This window comes from Convolutriloba macropyga, chromosome 8 (genome assembly GCF_964194025.1).
Source record: "Convolutriloba macropyga chromosome 8, txConMacr16.3, whole genome shotgun sequence".
NCBI lineage: Eukaryota > Metazoa > Xenacoelomorpha > Acoela > Convolutidae > Convolutriloba > Convolutriloba macropyga.
In genome coordinates, this window is record NC_134475.1 from 15,525,634 (window position 1) to 15,548,622 (window position 22,989).

At 34.8% G+C, this 22,989-nt stretch overlaps 1 protein-coding gene across 2 annotated transcripts in view; it reads left to right on the forward strand.

Moving 5' to 3' along the window:
• Window positions 1-22,989, forward strand: part of LOC142344505 (exportin-T-like) — a 183,057-nt gene that overhangs the window by 137,100 nt on the left and 22,968 nt on the right. The window contains exons 3-9 of one of the 2 annotated variants that reach the window (XM_075396206.1): window positions 2,116-2,204; window positions 2,606-2,732; window positions 6,620-8,400; window positions 8,670-8,883; window positions 11,120-11,266; window positions 14,160-14,183; window positions 14,703-14,832. In XM_075396206.1, coding sequence (XP_075252321.1) covers window positions 2,116-2,204; window positions 2,606-2,732; window positions 6,620-8,400; window positions 8,670-8,883; window positions 11,120-11,266; window positions 14,160-14,183; window positions 14,703-14,832 — 2,512 coding nt within the window. The remainder of the gene's footprint in view (window positions 1-2,115; window positions 2,205-2,605; window positions 2,733-6,619; window positions 8,401-8,669; window positions 8,884-11,119; window positions 11,267-14,159; window positions 14,184-14,702; window positions 14,833-22,989) is intronic. The other variant, XM_075396207.1, reaches the window with a different exon arrangement.

A 22,989-nucleotide genomic window follows, 5' to 3' on the forward strand; every position in this document is an offset into this window, starting at 1 on the left:
CCCAGATGAATTAGACGGCCTTGGATTTGTCCCCCATTAAAAGTAATGCTGGAACAATTAAAATTTTAACGTGAAATCAGAATGCTTCGAATATTTATCGCAAAATATTTATCCAATTTTTTGCAAAAACTTATTTAATTTTCGTTTTTTTTGTGGTTTTTTAGTCGCATGATAAATTCTGAATAATTGCGGGTCTTCGCGACTTCCTATGGAAAAACAAAGTAAGCTATTCAAGGAGTTCAAACGATAGATAAAGTTTTTCATGACTTTTAATTCAATAATTTGAGAAATTTTTTTTACGGTTTATAAATATTCTCAATTGAAAATATCGAGTAAATGTAGTGCCTTGCTTATTGTTTTAACGGCCTCTATACCGGTTTTTTGCAAAAGATTTCCGGTTCTTTTTAGTCGTATGATAAGTTCTGGATAATTGCAGTTCTTAGCGCCTTCTTATGGAAAAACAAAGTAAACTATTTATGGATTTAAAACGGTAGATAAAGTTTTTCATGACTTTGGAATCAAATAATTTGAAAACATTATCTAGACGTGTTTTTTAATTTTGCTTTTTTTTCTGTTCTTGAGGAAGGGTACAGTTTAACATATCTAATGTTTTTAAAGCATTGTATATTGTTTTTTACGGTTCGAACCCGGTTTTTTTGAAATATTTAATTTTTGGTTCGTCTGTATTTGTCGTTCTTTTTGTAGACGTTTGACAGATTATGAATAATGACAGGTCTCAATGTTTTTGTTTTTGAGAAATGAAAGAACCTATATAATGCTTCCAGTTGCTAGCTAATGTTTTCTCGTCTTTAAAATTGTTTGTTTTGGGAAAATATAAATGTATGTTCTCTTTTGTCCTTCTTTTTTTATACTTATCTAATCTAATTTTTCATAGGTGACATATCGTTATTGTTATTCAGAGTAGGAGCAGTTGATTATATCTATTCCTTAAGGAATAGATTATGGCTTTCTTACCGTTTTCCTGCAAAGTTTTATGAAATTTGTTACACGAAATTTTATGAAATTTTCTTGAAAAATTTGAAACGCACGTTAACGAGCCTTCTTGTTTTGGGTTTGATTTCTCCTTTGATGAGCTTTCAAATACTACTATTTTTTGTCCTCTAAAATGCGTATAACTTTCCGATTTTACCCCGAGATGAAGTAGACAGCCTTTGATTTATCCCCCATGAAAAGTACTGCTTAAACTTGAAATCAGAATGCTTCGAATATTTATTTTTTTTCCAATTACATTATCTGTTTTTTTTTGGTATAGCTAGCTACAACCGAAGCGTACCCTCACGTCATTCGTTCGAACGCAATTCATTCGATGTTATTCTTTGAAGTTTTTGGACCTTTTCTTACTCTTTGGAACCTGAGTATTAATTAAATTTAAACAAGGTGTTGGAATTTTATTAATTTATTTTAATGTTGGAAGGTGGCGTTGTTTAAAACAGGCCAATTTATCTGAAGTTAAATGTTACCAGTAGCCTGTATAAGGTCTAATAACATAATTTGAAGCCCCTTACCAAAGTAAGCAAGAACATTAAAATTGGGCGGCCGTCAATTGGAAAACGTAACAATAAACAATAGTTACGTTTTTTTTTAATTTACTTACATTTGAAATTGAAAGTAAGTTAATGTGCATTAAAGGAAGACTGATTGTTTCTAATCTTTTTTACAATCAGTTTTTCTTATAGTTTACGTATAATATTGTCAGTCATTGTATAATTTTCATTTGCTCTTAAACAAAGTTTGCAGCAATTAGTTTGTAGCTTTTGGCCTTTTTAATCGAGATTTTTCGTGATACCTTTTGTCAGATCGACAAATTTTAAGTTCGTGTGCAGTGCTCTTAAAGCTTTGCAAGTCATTAAGTGAATGTTTCACCGAAACTGCCGAGGAGATTAGAGATTTGGGCCACCAAGTTGCTACTGAGTATAAATGAGACTGGATATACATCCTCACTTACTTTCCTTACTGACTTAGAAAACAATTCACCGTTTTTAGCTTAGTTTCTGACGTTAATCTGTCTTGTTCCGGGGTAATACCCGGGGTAATTCCGGGTTAAGTTGCTGCCTCCTATAGAGCTGTGATTTGAAAATTTTTCATGTGTTTTAGGCGCTCGCGTTGTATCAAAAGCTCAGCTCGTCAACCAACGGTTGGAAGTCATTCAGTTGTCTCACCGAAAATTCATACTTCTTTGAAATGTAAGTCCTCAAAAAACATTGTTAACTCAAGAGCAACACAGCGAAAAGGGAAATACACCTCTCCAACTTCAATTGTAGGACTCAAAGGCTAAGTTCTTATTAACACTTGCAAGTTTTAAAATTCCGGAAGTCTGCAGTGCCGGAGTTTATTATAGAGGGAAGGCAAGAAAGTGAACTGTAACGAATTTGCACTGTGTGCTTTAAATTTCTCGTGCGACTCTGCAGAAGTTAATTATAAAATCTGGATCAATTGAAAATTCCAAAATGTTGAAAAGGTATGCTGTTCTCGATTAGTGCCGCATGTTCAGTGACGTTGTAACATACTTATTGCTCTATTATTACAAGTGTAACAAGGGAAGTTGTATGATTACGTAATTTACAAGAAAATGAAACTGTTTCAGCAACAGTCAACTTCAGTTTGCAACATTAGTGTTTCTGCACGACCATGTGAAGAAGCACTTTGACGGCTGCAATGAAATTGAGCAGGCAGAATTTAGACAGTTTTCTCAGAAGATTCTCGTGGAGTTTGTAAGTGTTTATCAATTGCATCATTTTTGTATGTTGGTTTCAAAGGTTGTAGCAAATATTTGTTAATTAATAGCCGCCCTCATCTTCTCAGCCGGCTATTATTGCGCTCGTATTTTTTTTAGAATTCAAAGAATTTGAATTGTATTGGGGCGCTGTCTTTTTTTTTAAGATCTGTTCACACATTTTCATGATTTTTGAAGTCAAAATGGAGTAGTGATTTTGGTCACGCCGAAACAGGAAGTGGAGCGAAAAAGCGAGCGGTTTTGCGGCGTGAATTTTTTTCGCTCTAATTTTAAAGTAGAGTGAGAAAACGGTGTTTGAACAAAAATTCGGTTTCTCGGTAGTGGTTTTTTGTTCACATGCGGCAATTTCACTCTGATTTTTACTGTTTTTTCGATTTTTTGGATCGGATTTTTTTCTAAATGGTTTTTCCAATCCATTCACAGCTCATTCTAGGCCTAGTTTTTTGTTTGAATTAAAATTTCATTTCTCGCTAGGGTTTTTTTTGCTCACATGCGGCATTTTGATATTGATTTTCTGTTTTTTTCTTATTTTTTTGTTCTGATTTTTTTAAAATGGTTTTCTGAATTCACTCATAGCCCATTCTAGGTCTAGATTTTCTGTTTAGTCAATGAAAATTCTTTGAATTGTACGTCAGGACTTGTCCTGCTATGTTTTTTTTACTTCGTCAAACTTTTTTTCAATTTACCATTTTGCCGCTTTTTCGACATTTTGCGTGAAATCTTTTTGACTTCTCTAGGCTAGTTTCTCTCTTCTCTCATTCTGCTAAAAGTGAATTTGAACATCAGTTGCTAAGCAAAGCAATTCAAATTGAACAGAGTCGGTATAAAAAACTGAAGTCAGAAATAGAAACGGGATAAACCCATAAAGCCCAATTTTAGATGCCCGCTATTTGAACGTCGTTCCTATAAGTCTTAGTTACCACCTCTAATGCTTATTGGTGTTGATAGTAGCCCCTGTAGCCTCTCTCTAAGAAACAGAAGTATGTTCAACTACGAAATGCCATCAAAATAAATCAGACTTAAAAAAATGTTTTTGTACAAAAATCTTTTTTTTTCAATATATTCTATTCGTTCAATCCCAATCATGCTTATTGGAATCAACGGCGGCTATTTTCCGGCAATCTGCCGGGTATGTTTCTTTAATGCGGTGGTTTTCCCCTGACTGATTTGACTTTTCAACTGATTTTTTTCACGAATGACTTGGTTCTACTCAAGAAAGTACTGAAATTCTACATTTTTAGTTGGATCGTAGCACTTCCTAACTTCTTTACCCATTTTTAGATATTTTAGATATTCTGGTTTCGTATTTTTGATTTCAACCTTCCCAAACTACTCCCACATAGCGCTCAACTACCCCGTAAACTAACAAAACTCATTGTGGTAGCAATTGCATTAATAAAAATACAGAGAAAAGCCTGAGAAGCTATTGTTAGGAACTACTTTGATGCATCTAATTGTCCAGCGCTTTTTGGCCAACTTTTCTTAACGTTCGACGTACGAAAAAATGAAAACAGTTGACATATTAGAACAGTGGAGTGGTACTTCTTTTCCCTTTACAGATAGTATCGCCACAAAGAAAAAGCCAAGCTTAGTCTGAAATTTAAAAATTTTTAAAAAGTACTTCCGTTTTTGAAGGTATGCTTGCGGTTATTTGATTTTTCTATGTTTCGACGTTAAACAGTGGTCAATAAAGAGAGTGTGATATCTTTAAAAGTTGTTCCAACATTTTTCAAAATGGGGGAATATAGGTATGCGAGTCTGGCTCATTTTGTCAAATTTTCACTTTGTTTCTGCATCGTAGAAAAAGAGGAACACCATTTTGTAGACCGCAGAGGCTAGTTTTAAGTTTTATAAAAAATGTAAATTTTATTAATGGTTAAAAAGGGCAATGGTATAAAAAATTGAATGGAAAACAAGAACAGGAAAGGTTTTACAAATTTTGGAAAAGTGAGTTTTGAGAATAAAAAATTTTTTATTACTTTGTACAGTTTTTTATACTTTTCGCGAGCTCTTTCGCTTCTTCTCAGGTCTCAGATGAGGCGTTTACTTTTTAATAATGCAATATATTTTTAATGTAACCAATACAGAAAAACCTTATAGGACTTGGGAATTGAAAAGTCGAACATACAATATTTATTTTTAAAAAATCCAATTTTTTTTTCAAAACAATAAGTGAATATATAAACCTAATTGTTGCTTTTTAAATAGTGTCTGATTTCATTTGCCATAAGCCAAACTCAAAGGATCAAATGTGATACTAAATTTTAACATATAAACTACAGAAAACAAATTTACTAGAAAAAAATCGAAAAAAGTTGGAAAAGTTTTGTTCACCTTTTTGTTGGTTTCTCTGTCCTCTCGAACGAAGTATTTTGAGTGAAAATTAGAGCTTCTATTTTCGAGATTTTGTTGTAACGCGCAAAAGTATGGGAGTTTTATACGTTTTTTGTGTTACGAAAGAGATCGAAAGTTTTCATTTCAAAGATATCAACGTATTTTTATAAATTCTGCGGGTATCTACACTAAGCCTCAAACCGAACTCCCATGTTTGTTTTTAAAATTGATTAGATTGAAATGTCACGGAAATTGATCAAATTAGGGATATTTGAGAAGAGAACAACAGCAAACAATGTGTTGATGGAGGAAATTGTTTCTTTTCAAGTTGTATATTCTGGTGATAGCTTTGAAATTGAAGCACTCCATCCCCTGCCTTCCAGCTGACCACCGATTTCGGTAAAATGAAAATATGAAAAAACGTAAGGAGATCACAACAGCCTTTTATTTTGTAAATAACAATTATATTTAAATCAGGAAAAAATTCAGAAAAGTAAATTTTTCTTGTAATTTTGAGCAAATGGATGCCGTGCATTGTAAAACTTCCCTTATTGAAATCCTATATTTTTTGTGTTAGTATGACATTAAATCCACAAGAAAACCACTTGTGGAAAGAGTGCAAAAAAAGTTTCCTTTTTTCAACCTCCTTGCTTCATACTGAAGCTGAATTTGTTTGCTGCTGCAATGGTTTCAATTCAGTGGGGTTTGTACTGAGGCCTGTATATTTTTTCACTTCCAATAAAAAACAATGCGTTTGTTAAGCTAATTGTAAAATATCTAATTTACTTGCCAAAATCAAATACATCAGTGAAATAAGGATCCTATATGACTATGTTCAGCTGCATTTGTAATATTGGGGTCTTGTATCAAGAAGAACAGAAAAAGGTAGCCGTTGAGAAGACAAATGAAATTTTTTTGCCAACATTGCAACTGTCCTGTCAATTTACCTGTCTGTCGAGGTGATTGTTTGTTGTTATAGTGAAGATATGAGTTGATGCTCTCAAAGGACCCAAATAGCTTTTTTAAGTTAATATCTTAGCGTCTCGATTTCTTTTTATCACTTGTTTTGATTGTACTGAAGTTAGGTAATGCTCTTGCACCTGCCCTATTGTACTCTTTGAGCTGTGTTCAACTCGAATTTCTCGTTTTTAAATTGTACCCGATTGTTTCAAGGAAAGATTTTGTTGTGTCCGAAGATATTACCTTGTCTTGATAAATAAGATCATACTGAAATTATAAATCATTGAGAAACCATAGTGGTGTGTTGGATATGCAAATAAAAGCATATTGCTCCTTCACTGGAGGAAGTTGTCGAAACAAACATCTTGTGCATGATATTCTTTTTCGCGTTGTTTTACAGCTACTAATTTGCCTAATCTTTCCTGGTTTTTTGAACCACAAGTGATAAATATTTGCACCAGATGTGGAATAGCAATTAAATTTTAGGTGATTTGAGTTTTTAGGTGAATTTTTTCGAAGAAATGGACATCTGGTTGCATTTACGTTTTTATAATATCCGATGTTATTTAGGGCAACAAAGTTAATTTGTCATCAAAATTGATCACCTCGAAGTTCGCCTCATTTCTCTCGGTACTATGCGTGCACGACTATCCAGCTAATTGGAAAACATTCTTCCATGATATAATGTTCCTCAAAGAACGAGGGTTGAAAGGAATCGAGTTGTATCTCATGATATTGAAGGAAGTCAACTGTGAGTTATCTGACCGACAAATCGCGAGAACTGACGAAGAGTTTAAGCGCAATACCTTTATTAAAGATACCATGCGCGATGATTGCGTATCATTGATGGCCGATTCTTGGAAGGGAATTTTGAAACTGGCGCTTTCGAATGAAGGAGTTTTCAATCTGGATAATGATGACAATTCGGCATCTACAGTGAGCTTGTGTCTTGAAGTCATGGCTGGATATATTCAATGGATCGAAATTGCGGAAATGGTCAATGACGAAGTTGTAGGCCTGCTTTTGTCGTTATCGTTCAAAAAAGGTACCAGGAAAGCGGCGATTGAGACCATAGATGCGGTTTGTGCCAAAGGAATGCTGCCAGATAGCAAAATGCCAATGATTGACTCATTTTACTCAGTTTTAAATGGACAGCAAATTCTGGATATATCCAGGTACAACCCGGACGATGAAGATGATGTTGAATATTTGTGTTCGCTTGCCACTTTTGTCAACAACTCCGTTCTTCAGTTGGTCGACATTTTCAAAGAGTATTCTAGAAAGGATTTCACCATTTCAAACAGAGCGTTGACCTCGATTGAAGAAAAAGCAGGTATGATGCTTCAGATAGCAATACATGAAGATGACGATGTTTCAAAAGCAATTTTGAATTCAACAAAAGAGCTTCTTGCAATCTACCGGCAAATTTCAATGACCCCAGAACGTAAAGCGGTTACCCAACAGATTATGCTGGCGTTGGTCAAGAAATACAAATTTGAGCCCGATTTCAATTTTGACAATGCTCAAGAGGATGAAAACGATTTCCACGTTTTCAGACACGAGTTAAGGTATCTATTTGACAGTTTGGCCAAGTTGGACAATATGCTTGTTACTGAGTTTGTACAGAATTGTTTTATGTCGACTATTCCGAATTGGCGCTCTCGTTCATTTGATGAAGTTGAGCTATCTTTGCATTTGTTTTATCTGCTTGGAGAGTCTTTGCCTCATGTTAGTGGAAATATTTTCACAACCGAATCCCCTGCAACAACTATAGTTGTTAGTCTTCTACATACGCTCGTAGCTTCAGAAGTAAGTCAATTTGACCATCCTGCAGTTATGATGATATACTTTGAGATTGTGGTCCGCTATGACAAGTTCTTCGCCTTCAATACTCAACACATTCCGTCGGTGCTGGATTCGTTTACTGGACCCTCTGGAGTCCTGAGCAAGTATAGCCAGGTGCGAGGTCGCTGTGCTTACCTGTTCTGTCGATTCATTAAACTTCTGAAAACGTCAGTACAGCCACATAGAGATACTCTTTTGGGCAAAATTGAGAAGATTATTGAGCAAGTATTTGTGTTGGACTATGTTGACTCTTTGAACCCAAGAATTGATAACGAAGACAGTCAATTCTTATTCGAAGCTGTTGGACTTTTGATCCAGACTTGCTCCGCTGAAAGTGCGCCTGTTATGCTTGCCAGTGTGCTACGCCCAATAAACCAGAGAATTGGTCAGTATGCAGACCAGTTGATTCAAATGTCGACTTGTGACCAGTCTACAATGAATCAGCAGATGAAAGATAAGGCTAACGGGGTGGCCAGAAACTTTTCTGATTTCGTATCCTTTGCCAGGTGAGGAAATTTGTTTGGTGAAAAACTGAACCAGTTCATGGACATTTTGAGCTGTTCGTTGAATTATCAAATTTCGTAATTCAAAGAAAAAAAACGCGCACGGAAATTGGGAGCTGAAAAATAGTTATTCCTGATAAGCTAAGTTACTTATTTTGAAAAAGTGCAGAACGTTGAATTTGGAGCGCTCTAAATTTTCTGGAAGGCAATGTTTAATATGCACAAAATTTTACAAACTGTCTAATCTCGAAAACCTTCACATGTATGTTTAGCCGATTGAGCAAGGCCTTCCCAAACAGTCAATCAGTGGAGGCTAGTGGCTGCGGGCCATGTCTGGTTGAGACCCTGGAGTTTGTGCTAAAAGGACTGAATGTGAGACAGGAGATGTCTATAGGGTACACTAGTGTGGTCTACACTGCTGTCAAACAGTACTTGCATCGAATGGTCATTTGTCTCCAGAGCGAAGTCATACTGCACTACGTCAAGGTTAGCTCAAGTACTGATCAATTGCTCTCAAACGAAGTTTGTAGCAGTTATTTGTGTCTTGCTGGCCGTTTGTTCGTTTCTTTTTACTTAATCAAATTTTTTCTGACCAATTTTACTGCAAATTGTTTTATCTTCAAAAACGGGATAACTTTTAAAACTCGCGAGAATTATTATTAATAGCCGCCCTCATCTTCTCAGCCGGCTATTATAGCGCTCCTATTTTTACAATTCAAAGAATTTGAATTGTATTGGGGCGCTGTCTTTTTGCGACTCGAAGAGGAGTATTTGGAGAAGTCCTTTTTTTAATAAATTTTATTGGAGTGATTTTGAAGCGGGAAATGAAACGCGTGAAAAAATTTGGAGTGATTTTAGTGCTGAACAAAAGTGAAGAGCGGAGCGAAAAGAGAGTGGTTTTTGTTCATACCGCTGTTTTTGAGAGAGCGAGAAATTGATGTGTGAAAAAATTTTCTCCAAGCGAGCGAAATTTTTTTGTTCACGTGCGGCTTTTAAAAGCAGTTTTTTTTGCAATTTTTGATGGTTATGAGCTTTGATTATGATATTGTATTAGTTTTAGGCTGGTTTTGATAGGAATTGAAGGTTTCAAGTAGTTAATTTGAGTTTAATGCTAATTTGGAGGTTTTTGATCAGTTTTGCTGATTTTTAGACGAAATTTAATAATTTTTTGCCTGTTTTTTTGTTTTAATGCTTTAAGTGGGATTTGAATAGAAGCCTGTTACTTACAGAATATTCAGATACCAATTGGTTAAATTTTTCTTGGTATAAATCATTTTTTTCTTAGGAAAATTGACAGAAAAATTGAGAAATTTAAAACCATTTTTCTTATTTTTTTTGCAGTTTTTTTTTCATCTTAGAAAAGTTTCTTAGACTATAATGACTTGCCCATTGTTTTGGGAGCTTTTCATTACTCTAATTGCAAAGGAATTTTATTCGGAATTATGTTTCCTTTTACTATTCAAAAAAGTCATTAAGTTTTAGTTTTTTTTCAATTTGTTTTTGGTTTTTGAATGCCGTTTCTATTCTTCCTCAATTTTTTATGGCATTTGTGGAGGTTCAAGATTCACATTAGTTGCTGTAGTTGATTAGTCATAGTTTTCTCCTTCGAGTCGTTTCCGGAATTCTTCCGGCTATGTTTTTTTTTAAGATCTGTTCACACATTTTCATGATTTTTGAAGTCAAATTGGAGTGGTGATTTTGGTCGCGCCGAAGCAGGAAGTGAAGCGAAAAAGCGAGTGGTTTTGCGGCGTGAAATTTTTTCGCTCTAAATTTAAAGTAGAGTGAGGAAACGGTGTTTGAACAAAAATTCGCTTTATCGCTAGTGGTTTTTTGTTCACATGCGGCAATTTCACTTTGATTTTTACTGTTTTTTCGGTTTTTTGGATCGGATTTTTTCTACATGGTTTTCCCAATCCATTCATAGTCTGTTCTAGGTCTAGTTTTTTTGTTTAGTCATTGAAAACTCTTTGAATTGTACGTCAGGACTTGTCCTGCTATGTTTTTTTTACTTCGTCGAATAAAAAAATGTTTCGCTTTACCCCATTTTGCCGCTTTTTCAACATTTTGCGTGATATCTTTTTGACTTTTCTAGGCTAGTTTCTCTCTTCTCTCATTCTGCTAAAAGTGAGTTTGAACATCAGTTGCTCAGCAAAGCAATTCAAATTGAACACAGTCAGTATAAAAAATTGAAGTCAGAAATAGAAACGGGATAAACCCATAAAGCCCAATTTTAGATGCCCGCTATTTGAACGTCGTTCCTATAAGTCTTAGTTACCATCTCTTATGCTTATTGGTATTGATCGTAGCCCCTGTAGCCTCTCTCTAAGAAACAGAAGTATGTTCAACTACGAAGAAATGCCATCAAAATAAATCGGACTTAAAAAATGTTTTTGAACAAAAATTTTTTTTTCAATATCTATTCTTTCAATCCCAATCATGCTTATTGGAATCAACGGCGGCTATTTTCAGGCAATCTGCCGGGTATGTTTAGACTCTAAGTGTACAGCTAACTGAAGCTGCCGAGGAGGCAGAACTTCATGACATGGAGGCAAAAATCTTTATAGTCAGACCCACAACCCCATTTTTCTTGCATTTACAAATTCCATTCTAAATTATCCAATTGTATTGTTAATTTTGCACGTGATTATCTCATTCTTTATGTCGACATAACAAAAATTGCCGCCCTAATGTTGTACAAATTTTAAAAAGTACTATTTTACAGGTCACGATGCAATCGCTTTTGCAATCAGTTGGCGGTACGGGTGGCAGTGGAGACAACACTAACGGTTCAAATATGTGTAACCAAATGTCAGCTGGAGGACTCATTGAGTTCATACCGCTAGTCAATCAGGTTGTGGCTCGATACAAGGTTAGTGTCAACCTACTGTTAAATCAATATTCAAAGTAAACGGCGCTTCCAAAACTTTGTTGCATCGAATGTCCAGTATCATTATTGCGTTTTTTTGCTTTCTAAAACTATCAAAATTGCCCTCCTCATATGTAAATAATAGTCGATGTATTGAATGTCACGTTTTTTTGTAAATGTCTTGAACGCAGCAGTTTGAAGCAATTATAGTAGCGGTGCGAGTCGTTTTTGGTTCTAGAAAACCAATTCTGGTGATTTTCTGTAATCGGCCAAGTTCTTGTTAAACAGGATGTAAAAGTCGAAGCTGCACATGAAAAAGACGAGTTTTTTAATTGCTCTCAAACGAAGTTTGTATCAATTATATTAGTCCTATGGTTTTTAATAGACGCCCTCATTTCTCAACAGGCTTTTATTGCGCTCCTATTCTTACGTTTCGAAGAGGAGTTTTGGATAAGTGACTTTTTTAATCAATTTTATTGGATTGAATTTTGACGCAGGAAATGAAACGCGTGAAAAAATTTGAAGTGGTTTGGGTGCTCAACATAACGGAAGAGTGGAGCAAAAAGAGTGATTGTTTTCTTCATATCGCTGTTTTCGAGAGACCGAAAAATTGAGATGTGAAAAAAAAAAAAATTCATAAGCGAGCGAAAATTTTATGTTCATATGCGGCTTTTAAAAGCAAGTTATTTTGCATTTTTCTTTGTTAGGAGGTTCGATTCTAATATTGTATTAATTTTAGGCCTGCTTTGATACTGGTTGGACGGTTTCTATTAGATAATATGAGTTTTATGCCAATTTGGAGGTTTTTCATCTAATTTGCTGATTTCTAGGCGATTTTTGCCTATTGTCTTGTTTCACTGCTTTAAGTGAGATTTGAATAGACCTTTATTACATACCAATTTTTTAATTGCTCTCAAACGAAGTTTGTTGCAATTATATTAGTCTTGTCGGTCTTTTTTATGCGATTTTTCGCTTGACCGATTTTTCGTCTGACGCTTTTGACTTTTCGTCCTCAAAAACAGGATAAACAGGTAGCGCCCAGCGGGCATTAAATGCTCTTAGAGCCGTTCAGCTCTGTTTCAGCTCAAACTGTTTGGGAGACTTATAATTATACTTTTGGTGTGAAGGGCGGTTCTCAGAGGTGGAAGACACCCCCACTGTTGACACCCCCACTAATCCCCAGCTGGCTACTATCGAAGCCAACCGTTCGCCCGTTGTTAGATAACAAATCGCCTGACATTAGTCGGTTATTTTGTGTTTTTGATATGTTTCTTCAATATCATTAATGACAGGTCTGATTGGTTGCTAATGAGGCTCAATTTATTAGAAATAATTGTTTCACTTCATACATAATGCTTTCTCTGACTTGGCAAAAAATATTTCAGCAAAAATTGATTTAATTTTTGCCTAAGTTTAAGTTGGCCAATAATTTACTCCCATTTTCTGAAGAGGAAGTTTATTTGTTTATTAGATTTTTTGCGCATAGGATCATGTGCTTTGTTCACTGTCACAGAATAATGTTGCTAGAAAAATGTTTTTGTCAGATCAATATTTAATGGTTTGGAATGAATTTCGGGACTTGCTTAGGATCATGTGCTTTGTTCACTGTCACAGAATGATGTTGCTAGAAAAATGTTTTTTTTTTTGTCAGATCATTAGTTAATGGTTTGCAATGAATTTCGGGACTTATCCTGCCATGTTTTCACAATTAAAAGTATTTGTATTGGAATGTTGCCTTTTTTTAAAGATCTGTTCGCACTTTTTCATGATTTTTGAAGTCAAATTGGAAAAAATGATTTTGATCAAGCGGAAACAGGAAGTGGAGCGAAAAAGCGAGAGGTTTTGCGCCTTGAAATTTAAAAATGGAATGAGATAGCAGTATTGCACCAATGTTTTGAGAACTATTTTTTGAGCACATGTGGCAATTTGACTTAACTTTTTTTCACTTTTTCGAGTTAATTTTTTCAATTTTGTCTGCAATTCAATTCAGGGTCTATTTTTTTATTTTGTCAATCAAAATTTCCTGAATTGTTTCAGGACTTTTACTGCTTTTTCATTTCTTGTAACCACTCTTCTCATTAGTTTTAGTCCTTGTTTACGTGGCAGCGTTGGCTTTTGGATTTGCTTGCCAATAAATTCTAACCCCTTTTTGAGATCCGATATTAATCTCGTAATATCGTGGAAATTAATATGGAGTGTTGACTAGGTAATTTTTTTGTTTAAATACCTATTGAACAATATAATTGTCAAATCATCCGTTGATAAGCAAGTTATATGGAAATATTTTTCGCATTGATTAAAAAAGTTTTTTAATGGATACAATATTATGGACAAAACAAATTCTTAAGACTGAGCAAATTTAATTGTATTAAGGTTTTCATAGGGAGTTCACATTAGAGAGTTGACATTCCTCTTCTTTGTCGTGTTCACCCTTGGCGTCTCTCGGCTGTTTTTAATCGGTGGGGTCGTTTTGAAACAAATGTGGTATACCGGTTTTTGAATGATGGAGAACAAGAAGCAGTTGTGGAAGAATTTTGCGAAGCAAGCGAAGATTTTGATTGGCGTGCCGCTTTTTCAAGGTAGTTTTCTTAGTGTAAACTAACTTCTAAGGCCGAAGTGATTTTTCTTAATTAAATATTATATATTAAAATGAATGTGAGAAATTAAAACTAGGAAGTCATCAAAGTCAAGACAGCCTAAATTCACAGAGATGTGGCTGCTTTAAACAGTTTTTCTTCGATCGTTTCGTTGATTGTGGCTTTAGATAAATAAATTGTGATACTCAAGCTGAATTCAACGAATCGTTCCGTTTATTGCTAAAAAATTATGTAACTCAGTTATTTTTGTTGACTTTTACGCTCAATAAAATGTAAAGTGAACTCAATTTGCGTTGCAGGAGTTTAGTGCTGACATGTCGGATGTAAGTAGCGAACATGTTCTGATATGTTTACTTGTTTTAAACGCTTTCTGTTTTGCCAGCTGTTGGAACCATCATACCAAAGTCAAAAACGCAGAGATGAAAATTAGGTAACGATAACAGACAATATGAGAAATACAAACCCGTATCAAAAATCAGATTGATAATTGTTGGAACTAAAATTTTGATTATTTCCTTCTGGCCTCGTTGCGGAATGTGGTTATAATGTGGCTAATTGTGGTTATAATTTACAGCTCTTTGGCAGTTTATAAAATTGTTATGGTTAGTCCCCTCTCTTAAGCAATAAAATGTATATTTTTGCAGAAACACTTATTAGATTTTTTAAATATATCGAGATATCAAGATAAGTAAGTATATCAAGATAATTTGCTCGGTTGGAAGGAAAAGGCTTGAACTAATTGAAGAATATGATGGAGAAATTTGAACTAACGGAATTTCCATGTTATGTACAACTAAAAGAGCAAAAAACGGGTGGTAAGAGCACTGAAATGATTGTTTTAGAAGCAATGTGTTGAGATGCTGGATGGGATCTTTGTTCCTGTTTTGCAAGTGTTCTCAATGGTTGCTCTCTCGCAGGACCCACACCCCACCACGGAACCCTCTAGTCAGCAACAGTTGAACTTGGTTGAAGGTAAAAATCAGGTTCATTGTAATTCAAACTCGCCATTTTATTGCGAGTTTCTATATTAACGAGACTTTCTTTCGCGGTGCAAATTTTTTAAGTCAAGTCGAAATTCTTTCTCCAATTTAAATTATTGAAGTACTCTATAATCAGCCCTAAAATATCATTTGAAGGCCTTTTAAATGTATTCGTTTTCTATGTAATTTCATGCAGAATTTTTTACTCCTGATTTGACTTCTGTTCTAAAATACCTGAATAAATGTCAGCTTTTTGTTTGAACGCTCATCTTAAGCATTTTTTTATTGATCTTTCTATCTGAAGCTGAGAGTAAAATCATTTTTAGCAAATTTTGCTGCATTAGTTGGGTGGTACGAATTGATCTCGTACAAAGTTGAAGCAATTATTATAGTCGTGAGTTTTTTTCTATGCAAAAGTTTTGCGCGAACTATTTGACTTTGCGATAGTTCGAGAGCAATTCGTCAGACGTTAGTCGGTTGTCAATAGATGCGATAGCGAAAGATGAGCGGAGCTATTATTGGCCTTCTCTTGGTTTTTACATCCAAAGGATTTGCATTGTATTGGGCCGCTGAAGTTTTTTATGATCTGCTCAATTGAATTTTTCTTATCATTGAGGTGTCAAATTGAAGTGGTAATAATTGTGAATATCATTGAAGTGGTAATTTTACTCACGCGAAAGGGAACAAACATCGAATAATTTTTTTAGAGTAAACGTTTTTAATCTGCATTTAAAGTGGATTGAGAAATAAGTGTTTGAACAACTTTTCGATTTTTGAGATAAGAGAATTTTTAGTGTTTTCAATAATTTTTCTCCTGAATTTTTGCTAATGGTTAAAGTAACACTCGTGTTCTAGTTGTTCTGAGTTGCATCCTTTGATTCCCCCAAGTGGTGGCTAAAAGTTTTTAGCAGTAATATTAGTCCTGTGGTTTTTATGCGATTTTTCGCTTGACCGATTTTTTGTCTGACTTTTCGTCCTCAAAAACGGGGATAAACAGGTTGCGTTCTCAGGGCATTAAGTTCTCTTAGAGCTTTTCAGCTCTCTAGTCTCCAAGTATGCGATTCACAGAATCTATTTTGGAGATTTATGCTTATGATGTGAAGTGCGGTTCCCACTTGAAGCAGGAGTCCTGAAGTCAAGGTGAAAAGGTCATTTTTGGGAGTTTTTGAGCCCAAAATGGTGAAATTTTTGTTTTTTGGCCTGTTTTTGGGTTCGTCTGACATTATTTTTCCTCAAAGCCGAAAAAGGTCTTCTGTAAGCTATAATTAATTTTAATGTCCGTTTTTTGACTTGAACACGCAAATTAATAGTGATTTCTATAGTTTTTTTGTAAAATTTTCTGTGTGATTTTTTAATCTTTAGCGCAAATTAAACTTTCTGTGTAAAGAGAGAAGGAAATGGTTTTGAAGATAATGTCAAAAGAATTGGCGACTTAAAGAAATAGTGACCTCATTTTTTCATCTTCAGAGGCTATTGGTTTTTCTATATGGTTTGAATATGCTTTAGTGCATAGTTTTGTGAGAATGTAATATGCAATAGTTTCCAAGATTTTAATATCCCGATTTGCAGCGACTTTTCCAAAAAAAATGTCATTTTTCGAGTTTTCCAAACTTTAGAGGCCAATGAATCCTATAAGCGATTGGCGATGGGTTACTGGTTAGTTAGTTCCAACGAAATGGTTTTTCAGATATTAATGCAAAGATATATTAGCAATTTTCTAATAAAGTTATAAACACTCTGTCCTTTGAGTTGTTTTTTATCTTAAGGGGCTAACGAGGCTCAATTAAAGCTTATGCAGGGGTTAATGCCGAAACTTTAGTGGCATAATTTGGTTTTGAGAACATTATTGTCGAGAACTTGTTTCTGTTCTTTTATGTCCACATGTCAGACTTCTGCTTACCGGCAAGCTAGCTCAGTTTTTTGTACTTTGTGTTGTTTTGCCTGGCTCTCATTGCCTCCTATGTCCCATATATCAAGCAAGTTTTTTGTGCCAAATTTTTGTCTTTTTCTTGCTTTTTGACAAGGACCTTGGTATTCAACTCGATGGTCCTAAAAGTATATACTCTGAATGCTATTTTTGTTTTGTTTCTAGTTTTCTGAAAGCATGTTTGACTGGCGTTGTTCAATTGGTCTGGGGACAGTAGTTTTTTTGGTTTTAATTCAATACTTGGGATTGTATTTCTGGACTTTTCCTTCGGTTTTTTAATAGTTTTTTTGGTTTTATTTCAATACTTGGGATTGTATTTCTGGACTTTTCCTTCGGTTTTTAATAGTTTTTTTGGTTTTAATTCAATACCTGGGATTGTATTTCTGGACTTTTCCTACGGTTTTTTAGCGGCGTCGAGCAAACTTTTGTTTTTTCTTTAGTTCACAACTTGTTCAACCTTTTGCTTGAAATCTTTTTGACTTCTCGGGGCTACTTTCACTATTCTCTTGTTCTGCTTAAAATGCTTTTAAGCAGCAGTTGCTCAGCAGAATAATCTGGATTCAATAGAGTCGGTCACGAAAAGCAAAAATAAACCGGATCAACCCATTAGGCTGTATTTTAGATGCCCGCTACTTGAACGTTGTTCTTGTAAGTCTTTGTGACCATCTCTAATGCTAATTGCTATTGACATTAGCCCTTTATCCTCTCATTTAGAAACAGTAGCTCAACTACGAAATGGCATCAAACTAGTAAGCACTATCAACAAAATACTGTGCAACTTTTTTTGTTTCATTTTCTTGTTCTTTAAATCGCAATAGGGGATATGGGAATCATCGGGTGCTGTTTCCCTGCAACATTTCGGGTATATTTTTTCACTTCAGGACTTTTTGTTTTCGATAATAAATAGTAGTTTTTGTTTTTTGTAGTCTTATCACTTTGTCTGTTTGTATTTCAGATCGCATTGGTTAACTAATTAGGCCGAAATGAACCTATGTTATATGAGTAGCTGATAGTTCATGATTTTGTATTTTCGAGTACGTGTTTTTCACGGAATTTTCTTGAATTTTTCTTTAAAAAGCTAAGCTATTTAACGTATGCAATTTAGTAATATATGCTTTCACTACTTTGACACTAATAAGTTAATGATGTTCTAATTTGACATTTTTTTCTGTATTTTAGTTTCAGTTATAACGTGTTTGTTCCGCCTTTTGTTGCAACAAATTTTTTGATCAATTTCTATTGTTTTTTCTTTAAATCATTTTTGCATAAACACCATTTGTTGCAATAAGTTGTTTAAGCTAATTGGTTTGTTTGTTTGTTGGGTTTTGTCACTCCTTCCCTCAGGGAATTTAACTAAATAGTTAAATACTCAAATAGTATGATTTTCCTGTAGGTTTCTTTATAGTAACTTGTTTTAATTACTTCCAGGTAAAAAGAAACGAACAAAACTTATTTTAAGTTCTTTTCTGCTTTGGTATATGTTGTGGGGCCATGTGCACTGTTGAGAGTCATTGGCTAGGTTTTGTGAAAATGTTGGTTGTCAAGTTGTTAGATTTTTGTTAAATTGGAAGTGTAAGTTTGGATTGTAAGTCAGGACTTATTTTTTAACGACTCACATGAGTTATCGTGATTTTTTTTAACGAAGTTGTTTTTAGAACAAGAGGTAGAACTCTATGCCGCACCTGACAAAACTTTGATTTTGTCCCAACAAAATTGGAGAGCGGAGAGAGAAGAGTGATTATTTTGTTCCTGTGGCTTCAAAAGATATCGAGACAAATAGGTGTGAAGAAGTTAATGTTAATTGAGCAGAACTTTTTGTTCACGTGTCTTTTTCGAAATAGTTTCCGTTTTAAAACTAACTCTCTGGCCAGAGTTGTCTTCCTCAACTTGTTTAACTTGTAGCTGTACGTTTAAGATGATTTCTGCCAGTCTAAGTTAGTTTTTAAGATGCAACTTTGAGCTACTTTTGTCTTTTTTCTGTTTTCCATTTGTTAATAATTTTTGTATTCATTTTCGGTTTTTATTAGTATAAGGTAATTTTTTGTTAAGTTTCCTATTTTTTTGTTTTTGTTCACTTTTCTAGTCACTATTAATTTTTTGAGTTGTTTAGATTAAAACAGTTCTATTAATTTAAGCCAAATTTTTGCCTAATTGTTTAATTTTTCTAGCTGTTAGCTGAGCGGTGCTATATTGCGGTGCTCTTGTTTTTTTTTGTTTTGTCCTCTGACGCTCTTTTTCATTTTACTTTTTGTTCTAGAACATTCTGTCGCTTCACGTTTTCAGTCACTTTTTCACGCCTGATTTGCTGTTCGCGTGACCTAAATTGCTCGCCTTCAGAATTTGTTTGTTGCTAAAACAAAATTTTGTAATATGAGAGAGCTTGAGGGACTTGTAGCCTAGTGATTAATGTAGCCGATTCTTACGCTGGGGCTTGGAGGTTTGAACATCTGCTTCGTCAAAAGTTTTTTTGGACCGACAATGTACACCCCCTTTTGATTAAAAGGTGGCTGCGATAACTTTTTTTTCCAAATCTCTGTTTTGCGGCATGCAAGTCTATTCTTTTGCAGCTATTCCGGCAATCTACCGGCTATGTTTAAAATTTTTGCCTATTTCTTCCGTCTTTATGCTTTTCGAGGAACTTTGTTGAATTGTTAATTTGCAGCTTTTATGTGGGTGAAATTTCTGAAAAACGTTTGAATAGGCCAATTCGTAATGAAATTAGTAGAACAATTTTTAATTGTTCTTGAACAAAGTTCATAGCTTTTATTGTAAACGTGTGTGTCTTGTTTTGATGCAAAATTTTCGCTCGACAATTTTGAATTTTCGAGTGACGTTTACGCCCTTGACTTTTTGCGTTTCACGTGATCTAAAATTGTCTCTCAATCACAATTTCAAGGAGCTGTATTCAATTGGCTGCAATTTAATACTACAAGTCAAATGAAAAGTGCGCCGCAATTGGTGCCATGTGTTACTTTAAATCTTAATATTGATATATGTTAACCTCTAATGTGATTAGTTGAAGCCCACGATTGAACTTCTTAGTCCCATTTAGGCTCCCCCTCCCTCCCTCCCCCCGCCCTCAAACTGATGCAGGCTGCAATTGATTAGAGCTTCCACTAGTCGTTCGAGAGCAATTCTCCCGACGTTTAGTTGGTTATGTTTTTTCTAAAACAACAGGTTTTTCTTTATGGTTTTTTTAGGGTAGTTTATTGTTTTTTCTTCGGTTGTTCGATGGTCACTAATCGAATCGACTCGCATGAATTATCGTAATTTTTCATAGAAGTTGTTTTAGAACAAGAGGTAGAACTCTATGCCGCACCTGACAAAACTTTGATTTTGTCCCCTCAAAATTGGAGAGCGGAGAGAGAAGTGATTATTTTGATCCTGTGGCTTCAAAAGATATCGAGACAAATAGGCGTGAAGAAATTAATGTTAATTGAGTGGAACTTTTTGTTCACGTGTCTTTTTCGAAACAGTTTCTGTTTTAAATCTAACTCTCTGGCCAGAGTTGTTCTTAACTTGTTTAACTTGTAGTTGTACGTTTAAGATGATTTCTGACAGTCTAAGTTAGTTTTTAAGATGCAACTTCGAGCTACTTTTGTCTGTTTTCTGTTTTCCATTTGTTAGTAATTTTTGTATCCATTTCCGGTTTTTATTAGTGAAAGGTACTTTTTTGTTCAGTTTCCTATTTTTTTTGTTTTTGTTCGTTTTTCTATTCATTATTATATTTTTGAGTTGTTTAGATTAAGACAATTCGATTAATTTAAGCTAAATTTTTGCGTAATTGTTTTATTTTTCTAGCTGCGAAGCTGTAAGCTGAGCGGAGCTATATTGCGGTGCTCTTGTTTTTTTTGTTTTGTCGTTTGACGCTCTTTTTGGTTTTACATTTCGTTCTAGAACATTCTGTCGCTTCACGTTTTCAGTCACTTTTTCACGCCTGATTTGCTGTTCGCGTGACCTAAATTGCTCGCCTTCAGAATTTGTTTGTTGCTAAAACAAAGTTGTGTAATATGAGAGAGCTTGAGGGACTTGTAGCCTAGTGATTAATGCAGCCGATTCTTACGCTGGGGCTTGGAGGTTCGAACATCTGCTTCGTCAAAAGTTTTTTTTGGACCCACAATGTACACCCCCTTTTGAATAAAAGTTGGCTGCGATAACTTTTTTCCAAATCTCTGTTTTGCGGCATGCAAGTCTATTCTTTTGCAGCTTTTCCGGCAATATACCGGCTATGTTTGATATTTTTGCCTAGTTCTTCCTTCCGTCTTTACGCTTTTCGAGGAACTTTGTTGAATTGTTAATTTGCAGCTTTTGTGGGTGAAATTTCTGAAAGAAAACATTTGAATAGGCCAATTCGTTATGAAATTAGTAGAACAATTTTTAATAGCTCTTGAACAGAGTTCATAGCAATTATTGTAAACGTGTGTGTCTTGTTTTGATGCAAAATTTTTGCTTGACAATTTTGAATTTTCGAGTGACGTTTACGCCCTTGACTTTTTGCGTTTCACGTGATCTAAATTTCTCTCAATCACAATTTCAAAGAGCTGAATTCAATTGGCGGCAATTTAATACTAAAAGTCAAATGAAAAGTGCGCCGATACTGGTGCCATTTTTTAACTTTAGATCTTAATAGTGATATATCTTAACCTCTAATGTGGTTATTTGAAGCCCACGATTGAACTTCTTAGTCACATTTAGGCTCCCCCGCCCTCAAACTGAAGCAGGCTCCAATTGATTAGAGCTTCCACTAGTCGTTCGAGAGCAATTCTCCCGACGTTTAGTTGGTTTTGTTTTTTCTAAAACAACAGGTTTTTATGGTTTTTTTGAGGGTAGTTTATTGTTTTTTCTTCGGTTGTTCGATGGTCACTAATCGAATCGACTCGCATGAATTATCGTAATTTTTCATAGAAGTTGTTTTAGAACAAGAGGTAGAACTCTATGCCGCACCTGACAAAACTTAGATTTTGTCCCCTCAAAATTGGAGAGCGGAGAGAGAAGAGTGATTATTTTGATCCTGTGGCTTCAAAAGATATCGAGACAAATAGGCGTGAAGAAATTAATGTTAATTGAGCGGAACTTTTTGTTCACGTGTCTTTTTCGAAACAGTTTCTGTTTTAAATCTAACTCTCTGGCCAGAGTTGTTCTTAACTTGTTTAACTTGTAGCTGTACGTTTAAGATGATTTCTGACAGTCTAAGTTAGTTTTTAAGATGCAACTTTGAGCTACTTTTGTCTTTTTTCTGTTTTCCATTTGTTAGTAATTTTTGTATCCATTTCCGGTTTTTATTAGTGAAAGGTAGTTTTTTGTTCAGTTTGCTATTTTTTTTGTTTTTGTTCGTTTTTCTATTTATGACTATTATTTTGAGTTGTTTAGATTAAGACAATTCGATTAATTTAAGCTAAATTTTTGCGTAATTGTTTTATTTTTCTAGCTGCGAAGCTGTAAGCTGAGCAGAGCTATATTGCGGTGCTCTTGTTTTTTTTGTTTTGTCGTTTGACGCTCTTTTTCTTTTTACATTTCGTTCTAGAACATTCTGTCGCTTCACGTTTTCAGTCACTTTTTCACGCCTGATTTGCTGTTCGCGTGACCTAAATTGCTCGCCTTCAGAATTTGTTTGTTACTAAAACAAAGTTGTGTAATATGAGAGAGCTTGAGGGACTTGTAGCCTAGTGATTAATGCAGCCGATTCTTACGCTGGGGCTTGGAGGTTCGAACATCTGCTTCGTCAAAAGTTTTTTTTGGACCCACAATGTACACCCCCTTTTGAATAAAAGTTGGCTGCGATAACTTTTTTCCAAATCTCTGTTTTGCGGCATGCAAGTCTATTCTTTTGCAGCTTTTCCGGCAATATACCGGCTATGTTTGATATTTTTGCCTAGTTCTTCCTTCCGTCTTTACGCTTTTCGAGGAACTTTGTTGGATTGTTAATTCGCAGCTTTTATGTGGGTGAAATTTCTGAAAGAAAACATTTGAATAGGCCAATTCGTAATGAAATTAGTAGAACAATTTTTAATTGCTCTTGAACAAAGTTCATAGCAATTATTGTAAACGTGTGTGTCTTGTTTTGATGCAAAATTTTCGCTTGACAATTTTGAATTTTCGAGTGACGTTTATGCCCTTGACTTTTTGCGTTTCACTTGATCTAAATTTCTCTCTCAATCACAATTTCAAGGAGCGGAATTCAATTGGCGGCAATTTAATACTAAAAGTCAAATGAAAAGTGCG